Raw genomic sequence first — 13,284 nt, forward strand, 5'->3', positions numbered from 1 at the left:
TAAAACATACCGTGACCGGTTTACTGCTTTACAGGCAAGAACACATGTCACGTGACAGGCGATAGCGTCACTTGAACAAATTTTGTCAGAGGCCAAAGGTAAGAAGTTTCGATCATTTTTTATCCCGCCTCCATCCCCTCATCTCCACCAAGCATTGGGGATATTTAAATATACTCATATTTAATCTTCGGAGAGTCATTTATCATGATTGGATTTTGTTTACTTACTTGATGTATGCAAGGGCAAGGCGGTTTTTGCCCCCCTCCTGCGATAGTCATAGAATCACTATTGGATATTGCACAATGACTACATGTATTTTAGGTCAGTGTGTAGTGACATGTAGTGTATACATGTTTGTTCTTTATGTCGTTTTGTGAATCACACTGGTATTACTGGTTGTCATTTGCTTTTTGTATAATGAGTATGGCTTGCTGTGTGGCTAGTGTAAAGAATCGCACACTATAAATTGTGTAAAGATACTGATTTTATTAATAAAGCAGTAAAACGAACTCCAAATAAATTAATAGAAAAAATATGAAAATATTTACATAAATACCATTAAAAAGTAAGCGGAAAATAAGACCAGGTGCGTCGGCTAGGACAATATTTTCTGTTCCAATGACGACACATGTAATCCAAATCTATGTCAAATCAAAGATATTTCACGTTCTCAACGTTAGGAGCTAGGATAGTGAGAACGAGACCACAAAGCACACTGCTTAACGATTAAAATCAAAATTATCTATCTTCATAACACCCGTAGAAATAGAATATTTCCCAATGATATCATGATGGTAAACATAAAACTCGCCCATCATCGATATCGCCCATCATCGATCTCGCCATCATCGATCTCGCCCATCCTCGATCTCGCCGATCATCGGTCTCGCCATCATCGATCTCGCCATCATCGATCTCGCCATCATTGATCTCGCCATCATCGATCTCGCCCATCATCGATCTCGCTCATCAACGATCCGTCACTTCTTGTAAAGATCTATGGTAAGATTTATTGATCTTGATATTTAATGACAAGAAAACGTCGATATATCTTCACTAAAAGTGGAGGAATAAGCAAGGCTTTCGTTATCAGTTCTGATAAGCTCTTAAAATCGTATGAAAACAGGGACACAAGTTGGTCCTATTATAGCAATGCCAACAATTTGCAGGAAAACCTTGCCGCCGAACTCAACAACGATATTTTCTACCAGGAACTCAACTTTTGTCACATTTTCCTCCCAAGAAAATGTTTTTGACAAATTATGATCACAAATTGGTAACAGTCATAAACTGGTATCACCGCTAGCCTTTCTTAATATAAGTTTGAAATTTTGAAATATGATATAGGAATGATGATAGACTCTAATGCAAAATGGAGCAAGACATCGGAGCACATCTATCAAAAACACACGTCCTTAAATTAACATAGCGGTTGATACGACGTTTAACCTATACAACCAAACTAACTATCAAAAATACCCGGTACTCCTCAACAGAACAACAGGAAGCAAAGTTTGATATTATGTCTCGTCGTTTGCTGAAATTCTGTTAGAGCCAGGCAATGACTTTCAAATCAATTGTTAACCAATGAAAAGATATGAAAAGGTATGAAAACATATATTAAGAATGGACATAAATATGGCGTGACCTGTAACACGTCGTTGGTTAGGTCTCTGGACAAACTTACCGTTCTTGTCGCCATATATCCCAGAATGGAGACACAACACGACAACTAATCCAACAAAAATCTCCATGGCAAGCTGTGTATCGTGAACTCGGTTGGAATCATGGTGTAAGTATGATTAAGCGCAAAATCAGAACTTCAACTAGCAACATGTATTGTGTGTATCGTTGATCCTGTCATGAGGTACTCCCTCTCCTCCCTTTTATCTAGCAGTTCACTTCATTGACGAACCGGTACTTAACGCTGTCTTTTCATTGTCCACAATTAAAAAGAAATGATTGATTTGTTACAATTAAGCAATTTAAACTAGAATGAAAAACCAAAAACAAAATGGTCTGGTAATGCTTCTGCATTTTTAGAAAATGAACCAGGAAAATGTCAGGTTTTGAGATAGGATCATGTGACTTGTGTTCACCAACGCTGCACTACAGCTGATTAGTCGGCCTGGATTCTGTTACCAAACTTCTTATCAACTTTATGCACTGAAGTAAACTATCAGTTGGTAACGTATTTATCATTATTAAAGTGATTGTGTAACATTTTGTTGAGTGCTCTATGTGTTAATATGCTTATAGAATCACCAATATCACAACACTTTTTATTTTTGTGTTGGATACCACGGAAATTACTTTAAAAAGTGTTGGTTCATATCTCGTCAAGCTAACAAAGCAATACAAACACAACCTAAGTTATCTAAAGCCTTGTTATCTTGACTCGTCATTATATAAAACACTTGATCGTTATACAATCGTTTTATAAAATCAAAGTATTTTTGAATGTTCGTTCTTTTGGTGATACTTTTATTTCATCAAGTAATCACATGTTTACGAAAATACAATTGACTATGAATTTAGGTTATTTTAATTTGAAGCTTATAATTTTCTGACTTGAAGTGATTGAGCCCTGCTGGATTCGATCATGTCACAAATATAAACGGGCCAGGATACTGGTCTGTTCTGAATAAACACAGAACATACTCTCTGGCTTTGCCAAGTATCTCATAACTTATAATATCGAAATAATTTGTTTATTCTGGAAAATAAAAACTCACAGTAAGTGCCTACAATGTAATTGTTCATGTTTTGTAGAAGAAACCGGAAAATTATTTTGGAAAACATGCATTAAGCAAGTGTAAACACCCAGCTGTGAAAATTAACTTTGCGCGCGTGCCAATACACCGCCGTGTTCTGATCATAATGGAACCAAGGTCTCGGCGAAAACGCAACAGATGGCGTCTGGTTGTTAAAAGTATTACTAACCGACATGATGAACTTTTCGAAACAAAGACATCAAGAGCCAAATCTCTTCGGAATTCTATTCCACACTGTAGAATATGTTCTAGTCAATATGACTACATGTTTGTCCATGGACTGTAGAAAGTCTAATATTTATAGTCAAGAGCCTAAAGTCTTACTTGCTCAAATTCAAATATAGATCGGAAAATAGTTAATAATTATCGATATTAAGAGCCAGTTTACTAACGCCACACGATATGATAGTGTTTACAACACTGGACCACTTTACGGAAAGTGTCATCCGGGTCTTTGTCAATAGTGAAATAAGGTATATGTGTATTATTGTATGATTGGCCTATTGGTGAGGATAAGGTATTTGTTTTTGTATTAAAAGTTATAGAAGTGTGACGTAAGTTTCTTATTTTATAACGAAACACAAAATAGTATTGGTTTGTCAGAGAGAACATACAAATAACGTCAATGTCCATCAAACGAGCAGAACAACAATTAATGTGTCAAAATCTAAATACAAGAAAATTAATATGTATGTTGATATTAGAATACAAGTAAATATATCAATGAGCCAATACTTACCCAAAATGAAATTGTATATTAATATCAAACTACAAGAAAAAAAACAATCGTTGATCATGATAAATCGTTGAACAAATATCCAATTGGTATTTGCAGGGACAGTATATAGGTCACTATACGTCCCTGGTATTTGATAGTGACAATGTTTTGCTACGTCAAGTATATTTTGCCGGATAGCAAGGATAGCTGTAGGGAGGGTACTATCTTCCTGTAAGCATACCATATAACATCTACATTTCACTCCAAATAAATATGTTTGCACTAAGCTAAAAATTACAGGCATAAAATATAAACGTCTTTACCATTCTAATGATAAATAAACAACATTTTTATATAGCGCCCTATCTTGTCAGGCATAAGCCGTTTTGAGGCACAAAAAGTACAATTCATGCTACCAACGTCATATATATATATATATATCAATGCGATTTAAGGGTTTCACAGAAGCTGCCTTATCTTGTGTTAGACAGAGGTGTCCCAATGAATGATAATTTATTTAGTTAATTTTCAAATTGTATATATACACAATGTTTACCTTTTCTCCCTTACTATTTGAAAATTAACGTATGGGAGTTCGATAGACATGATAACCATTCATTACAAATTTTGGTACCTTTTTCTCCCATTGAGTTCATATTTTATCATGAAAAGCATATGTTTCCATGAGAAAAACATGCTGTCTGTAAACGATTATAACAGTGTTATATTACAGTAAACAAATGTTGGGGATTGTAATACACTCATAATACACCACACAGTTGTTAAGGATTGTAATACACTCATAATACACCACACAGCTGTTAAGGATTGTAATACACTCATAAAATATCAAACAGTTGTTAAGGATTGTAATACACTCATAAATATCAAACAGTTGTTAAGGATTGTAATACCCTCATAAAATATCAAACAGTTGTTAAGGATTGTAATACACTCATAAATATCAAACAGTTGTTAAGGATTGTAATACACTCATAATACACCACACAGATGTTAATGATTGTAATACACTCATAAATATCAAACAGTTGTTAGGGATTGTAATACACACATAATACACCACACAGCTGTTAGGGATTGCAATACACACATAATACACCACACTGCTGTTAGAGATTGTAATACACACATAATGCACCACACAGCTGTTAGGGATTGCAATACACACATAATACACCACACTGCTGTTAGAGATTGTAATACACACATCATACACCACACAGCTGTTAGGGATGGTAAGACACACATAATACACCACACAACTGTTAGGGATTGTAATACACAAATAATACACCACACAGCTGTTACGGATTGTAATACACACATAATATGCCACACAGTTGTTAAGAATTGTAATACACTCATAATACACTAAACAGTTAGTAAAGGATTGTAATACACACATAATCCACCACACAGCTGTTAGAGATTGTAATACACACATAATACCCCACACAGCTGTTAGGGATTGTAAAACACACATAATACACCACACAACTGTTAGGGATTGTAATACACAAATAATACACCACACAGCTGTTAGGGACTGTAATACACACATAATACCCCACACAGCTGTTAGGGATTGTAATAAACACATAATACACCACACAGCTGGTAAGGATTGTAATACACTCATAATACACTAAACAGTTAGTAAAGGATTGTAATACACTCATAAAATATCAAACAGTTGTTAAGGATTGTAATCCACTCATAATACACCACACAGCTGTTAGAGATTGTAATACACACATAATATGCCACACAGTTGTTAAGAATTGTAATACACTCATAATACACTAAACAGTTAGTAAAGGATTGGAATACACACATAATACACCACACTGCTGTTAGAGATTGTAATACAGACATAATACACCACACAGCTGTTAGAGATTGTAATACACACATAATATACCACGCAGGTGTTAAGAATTGTAATACACGCATAATATACTAAAAAGTTGTTAAGAACTGTAATACACTCATAACATACGAAGCAGTGCTTTGGGATTGTTATAGTTTTATATCACAGTTAACAGTTTGGTTACAATAGAAATTCCTTCATACTACGTTACCACATAATACACCACACAGATGTTAATAATTGTAATACACTCATAAATATCAAACAGGTGTTAGGGATTGTAATACACACATAATATACTAAACAGTTGTTAAGAATTGTAATACACTCATAATACACTAAACAGTTAGTAAAGGATTGTAATACGCACATAATACACCACACAGTTATTAAGGATTGTAATACACTCATAAATATCAAACATTTGTTAAGGATTGTAATACACTCAAAAATATCAAACAGTTGTTAAGGATTGTAATACCCTCATAAATATCAAACAGTTGTTAGGGATTGTAATACACAAATAATACACCACACAGCTGTTACGGATTGTAATACACACATAATCCACCACACAGCTGTTAGGGATGGTAAGACACACATAATACACCACACAGTTGTTAAGGATTGTAATACACACATAATATACCACACAGTTGTTAAGAATTGTAATACACTCATAATATACTAAAAAGTTGTTAAGAACTGTAATACACTCATAACATACGAAGCAGTGCTTTGGGATTGTTATAGTTTTATATCACAGTTAACAGTTTGGTTACAATAGAAATTCCTTCATACTACGTTACCATTAGGCTTGTAGAACCCTCACATCCCATTGTCAAAAATTTTAAGCTATTACAATACAGTAAGCAGTTTGTTGGGAGGTATATTTTTACATACATAATAATAATAGAAATAATAATAAATATTGTATTAACGAGTCACACATTTCAATACATGCATGTTTAAAAAAAAACACTTTTTACAATGTTTAAGAACTATGCATAGGAAATGTCTGGCCAGTGTTAATAATAATGATATTAATTCGAGGTTCTTATGTAGGTCGTCTCAAAGCGGTTCACAAAGTATTATCCGTTGTTAAAGGGCCTTTGCAACCAGACAATATCTTTCTCAACTCCCTGGGGAGCATACAGCCGGTGCTGCCTTTTCGGCGCTCACAGCTAGCGTTCAGCAATTCAAGCACTGCCCAACCACATACTCATTTACAGCTGAGTAAACTGGAACAAGCGGAGTAAAGTATATTGCTAAAAGATACAACACAGTGCCGTGAGTCGAACCTTGAACCCTTCGGTCACGAGTCCGGCGTTCTACCACTGGACTACCGTGTATCCAGTGTTGACCTACGAGACACCATTATTCCAATACTATTATATATATATCACAATTATATACAACGTTACATTAAAACTATTAGTATATTAATATATTTCTAGATTTAATTCATTCATTTAAACAATATCACAGAGTGTATATATAATGACTTTCTATATAATCATCATTTAAACTATTAAGCGCATGAATGTATTGTTAAAAAAAATGCATTTATGTATTATCATAGTATACATTCATCGATATTACAGTTAAATCGATTAAAATATTCATTGAGATAATTTACGGTAGTGTGGACGCCCGTCGTTTTCTGACACATAAGAATACAGTTTTAGCTAAGATAAACTGAAGTGATTATTCATTCATTAAAAATATAAAGTTGTGTTTATCACTATAGTTAATAAAAGCTGGTTGGAATATTGATAACATTTTATACAGTAAATTACAGTAAGCATAGGCTTAAGATGGTAATATTTTCAAATCCCACGAAAATGTGGATTAGGATTGAATTACTTTCAAATCATAGTACAATCATCGATACTGCAGGGGTTACGTCCCCTTATTTCGTTCTCTGCACAGAGTAGTCTCGTTCAACCAGACTCTTGTTGCCTGCGCAAGCTACGCCAAATATAGTTACAAGTGATCAAGCGTCTGGTTGAACGAGACTATGCACAGAGCGAAACAATCGGGAACCGTCGGCACTTTCCGTAAACGAGAAAATACTTCGTTTACGGAAAATGTCGACGGTTCCCGACGGAAAGCGAAAGTGATGAACAAATTGAGTTAAGATTTAATACTTTTACATTACAGTTAATATAGGATGAGGATTTCAATATCGTTACACTAGTTAATTATGAAAAAGAAACAAAAAGAAAAAGATCACAAAAAATCCATATTACAAAACCCGTCCTTATTTTACCAAGCAATATGAACGTAATTTTGTACCATAATTCTCTTCGTGAGGAACGTCCTTTGCTAATAAAGTTAATATTTGTATGGTGATCGAGTTCTCTTGATGCGATCTGACAAAAACATCTGTTTCCACTTATCAGCAATATGCATCGTGTACCGGCTTGGTATTTGAACTCTGACTCGGAGGTGGGTATTTTTATGCCTAAAGATCTTGCAATGCAAACCATTTGTTGTTGATACAGGTAATGTTCAAGTTTTAATCAATTATCTTATTATGAACAGCCCTGTCAAGATTAAGGTTTTGTAATAATACAATTTATTTCGCAAGAAAGTTTGCACTTTTTTGACATTTGACTTGAGTTGAAGGTCACCTCGACCAAATTACAGTGTATAAAACACATTATGGTGTGTCGCAGTAATTATTGAAAATTCATTAAGACCTTTTTTACCGTTAAATTTAGTTGAAAGAAAACAAATAAGATTTTATTTATCGAACCAGAAGAACCGCCGAGCAGATCTAATACTGGTTGTCTCCCTTTATTTGAATGACGCATAACGATAGACAGTTATGAATGAAGTGTGGGTCAATTTATAGGGACATGTTCGCGAAATGTGTAAACATCTGTCAAGACTGACCATGTGTAAATTTTCTGCTATTTCTTAACCCTGCTGATAGAAAGTCTAAGCATTTTTGATCAAGTCTATTTAAGAGGGACCTATTTTAATACCTAAACATTGTGATCGTCAGCCTTTACGCTGGTACTCAGGTAAACCCACCAAAACAAACGACACTGTTGTTGTACCTAGTTGTTCCCCCTACTAAGGCCCTGCCCCTTACCACCTGCAATTTAGATAGATATATATGTAAAATAGTTTACGATTTACGACAACGTGAACATTCTACTACTTAATAGCAAATTAGCTTATGTAGTAAATTTTAGACAATGGTCTCAGCAGGGGCGTAGCTAGGCCTTAGTTTGTGATTGACTGTATTTAAGACAGACAAAAAATATAGGTGTTTCCTGTAACATGTTGGAAAAAAATAGCGTAGATAGGTAGGTAGGTAAATAGGTAGGTAGGTAGGTAGGTAAGTAGATAGGTAGGTAGGTAGGTAGGTAAGTAGGTAGGTAGGTAGGTAGGTAGGTATAAACTTTTATTTTAACAAATAATTTTACATGGTTTATATAAGAGAGTGATCTTGACTTTAACAGTGCTTCTTTGAAAATTGCCTTACAAAGGTTAAGATAGGCACACAAAGTTAGGTTAGGTAGGGTTAACGGAAACAGCAAATACTGCTTGTTTGGCCTTAGCAAAATGTGAGACGCATCATTGTGTTTGCAAACTTATTTTGTCTGCATACAAGCTATCATCGTGCTAAGTATCAACGACCTTTTCACAGTTTACACCCGAAAACAATTATATGTTATGGTCCCTTATTTCGCAAAATTAAGAATTCACGACAATGTCTCAATTCAATTTATTACCAAATGCACATTGCATATAGGCGTACAGAAATATACATATAGATAAATATTTTACAAATAGCTTGTGCAATGGTGGAGAACATATGCAATAGGTTCAATTCCGTACATAATCATTACAAATTTATGAAATAGTCGGAAGTTGGGGAAAATTTTAAGGTTTTCCTAAGGTAACTTAGCGGACTCTTATGAAGCATAATTAAGTTGTTTATGAAATAATGCAAATAAAGCCTTAATCTAACCGAATTTCTAGGAAATAACAAAACTTCAAAGTCAATCATACAGGTATACGTAGAACGAGTACTATATATTATATAATGAAATGAGATTATAACTCATTGTGAAGTAAAAGACATATATCTCAATCGCATTATACAGTAACAAAACGTGTATAGCAAGACTTTGATACAGCTTATATTTCATAATATACGACTTTTCTTAACAGTTGCTTGAATCAAGTACTTACTTAAATTTCTAATAAGTTTAAAAATTTTGCTAGAAAGTAGCTCTATTAATTTAAAAACAGAAGGACGAATACGATAATATGGCTTGATATACGATACCCTTAATTCTAAAAATACAGGACACATAAGAATGAACGAATCTCATACTCGACGTCTCAATAGGCAAATTTCGGAGATATAGCATTCGGGAAATGAAGTTGTACTACTTACTGTAAAAAAATAATGGCTTCAAATATCAAATAGATAAATAATTATAACTATCATGTACCACAGCATACTCATCACGTATACTTAAGGAATACTATTTAATTTCGCATCATTCATGAGGTCATAACAACGTTCGCTTTCTGGACAAATTAACGCGATTCATGGTAATTATGTTCAGATTGCCAATATTGTTATGGTCTCATGCATATTAAAATAACTAATTTCATTCCTTACATTAACATTTGTAAGTTATATAAAAATAACCTTTGTGTGCTATTTCTACCACACATTTAACATGTACTTCCGTCTGTTATTACTACAACAAATGTACTTCTGTATGTTATTACTACCACACATATACTTATGTATGTTATAACTACAACACATGTACTAATAATTGTTATAACTACCACAAATGTACTTCTGTATGTTATAACTACATACAACACATGTACTTCTGTATGTTATAACTACATACAACACATGTACTTCTGCATGTTATAACTACAACACATGCACTTCTGTGTGTTATAACTACCACACATGCACTTCTGTATGTTATAACTACAACACATGTACTTCTGTATGTTATAACTGCCACACATGTATTTCTGTATGTTATAACTACCACACATGTACTTCTGTATGTTATAACTACAACACATGCACTTCTGTATGTTATATCAGCAACACATGTACTTCTGTATGTTATAACTATAACACATGTACTTATGTATGTTATAACTACAACACATGCACTTCTGTATGTTATAACTACAACACATGCACTTCTGTATGTTATAACTACAAAACATGTACTTTTGTATGTTATAACTACAACACATGCACTTCTGTGTGTTATCACTACAACACATGTACTTCTGTATGTTATAACTACAACACATGTACTTTTGTATGTTATAACTACAACAAATGTACTTCTGTATGTTATAACTACAACACATGTACTTCTGTATGTTATAACTACAACACATGTACTTCTGTATGTTATAACTACAACACATCCACTTCTGTGTGTTTTAATTACCACACATGTACTTCTGTATGTTATTACTACAACACAAGCACTTCTGTATGTTATAACTACAACACATGTACTTCTGTGTGTTTTAACAATCACACATGTACTTCTCTATGTTATAACTACTGCACATGTACTTCTGTGTGTTTTAACAATCACACATGTACTTCTGTATGTTATAACAATCACGCATGTACTTCTGTATGTTATAACTACCACACATGCACTTCTGTACGTTATAACTACCACACATGTAGTTCTCTCTGTTAATACTACCACACATGTACTTCTGTATGTTATAACAATCACACATGCACTTCTCTCTGTTATAACAATCACACATGCACTTCTCTCTGTTATTACTACAACACATGTTCCTCCGTCTGTTATTACTATAACACATGTACGTCTGTATGTAAACACTATCACACACATGTACTTCCGTCGTTTATTACTATCACACATGCAACACATGTACTTCTGAGTGTTATTACTATCACACATGTTCGTCCGTCGTTTATTACTATCACACATGCAACACATGTACTTCTGTATGTGATAACTACAACACATGTTCTTCTGTATGTTATAACTACCACATATGCACTTCTCTCTGTTATTACTACCACACATGCACTTCTGTACGTTATAACTACCACACACGCACTTCTCTCTGTTATTACTACCACACATGCACTTCTCTATGTTATAACTACTGCACATCTACTTCTGTGTGTTTTAACAATCACACATGTACTTCTGTGGGTTATTACTATCACACATTATGTTATAACAATCACACATGCACTTCTATATGTTATAACTACCACACACGCACTTCTCTCTGTTATTACTACTACACATGTACTTCCGTCGTTTATTACTATCAGAAATGTACTTCCGTCTCTTATTACTACAACACATGTACATCTTTGTTGTATCACAATCACACATGTACTTCTGTTTGCTATAACTACAACACATATACTTCTGTATGTTATAACTACCACACATGTAGTTCTCTCTGTTAATCCTACCACACATGTACTTATGTATGCTATAACTACCACACATGTAGTTCTCTCTGTTATTAATATCACACATATTCTTCCGTCTGTTATTATTATCACATATGTACTTCTGTATGTAAGTACTATCACACATGCACTTCTATATGTTATAACTACATACAACACATGTACCTCCGTCTGTTATTACTACAACACATGTACTTCTGTGTGTTATTACTATCACACATGTACTTCCGTCTGTTATAAATATCACACATGTACATCCCTGTGTTATCACAACCACAAATGTACTTCTGTGTCTTTTCACACCACACATGTACTTTTGTGTGTTATCACAACCACACAAGTTCTTCTGTATGTTATAACTACATACAACACATGTACTGTATGTTATAACTGCCACACATGTATTTCTGTATGTTATAACTACCACACATGCACTTCTCTCTGTTATTACTATCACACATGTATTTCCGTCTGTTATTACTATCACACATGCACTTCTCTCTGTTATTACTATCACACATGTATTTCCGTCTGTTATTACTATCACACATGCACTTCTCTCTGTTATTACTACAACACATGTACTTCCGTCGTTTATTACTATCACAAATGTACTTCCGTCTCTTATTACTACAACACATGTTCCTCCGTCTGTTTTTGCTATCACACATGTTTTGCTCTTTGTTATTACTACAACACATGTACTTCTGTATGTTATAACTACCACACATGCACTTCTCTCTGTTATTACTATCACACATGTATTTCCGTCTGTTATAACTATAACACATATACTTCCGTCTGTTATTACTATCACACATGTACTTCCGTCGTTTATTACTATCACACATGTACTTCCGTCTGTTATTAATATCACACATATACTTCCGTCTGTTATTACTATCACATATGTTCTTCTGTATGTTATTACTATCACACATGTACTTCCGTCGTTTATTACTATCACACATTTATTTCCGTCTGTTATTACTATCACATATATACTTTCGTCTGTTATTACTATCAAACATATACTTTCGTCTGTTATTACTATCACACATGTACTTCCGTCTGTTATTACTACAACACATGTAGTTCTCTCTGTTATTAATATCACACATATACTTTCGTCTGTTATTACTATCACACATATACTTTCGTCTGTTACTACTATCACACATGTACTTCCGTCTGTTATTACTACAACACATGTACTTCTATATGTTATAACTACATACAACACATGTACTTCTGTATGTTATAACTACAACACATGTTCTTCTGTATGTTATAATTACATACAACACTTCCGTCGTTTATTACTATCACACATGTATTTCCGTCTGTTATTACTATCACACATGTACTTCCTTCTGGTATTACTATCACACATGTACTTCCGTCT

General features: G+C 33.9%; 1 protein-coding gene across 1 annotated transcript in view; it reads right to left on the reverse strand.

Annotated features, from left to right (window-relative positions):
* The window catches only part of LOC110452143, a 35,631-nt gene extending 33,557 nt beyond the window's left edge, over window positions 1-2,074 (reverse strand). Inside the window, exon 1 of the mRNA XM_021500540.1 lies at window positions 1,688-2,074. Coding sequence (XP_021356215.1) covers window positions 1,688-1,754 — 67 coding nt within the window. The 5' untranslated portion in view covers window positions 1,755-2,074. The remainder of the gene's footprint in view (window positions 1-1,687) is intronic.
* Window positions 2,075-13,284: the final 11,210 nt, after the last annotated feature.

This window comes from Mizuhopecten yessoensis, unplaced genomic scaffold (assembly GCF_002113885.1).
Source record: "Mizuhopecten yessoensis strain PY_sf001 unplaced genomic scaffold, ASM211388v2 scaffold81, whole genome shotgun sequence".
In the NCBI taxonomy this organism is placed as follows: Eukaryota; Metazoa; Mollusca; class Bivalvia; order Pectinida; family Pectinidae; genus Mizuhopecten; species Mizuhopecten yessoensis.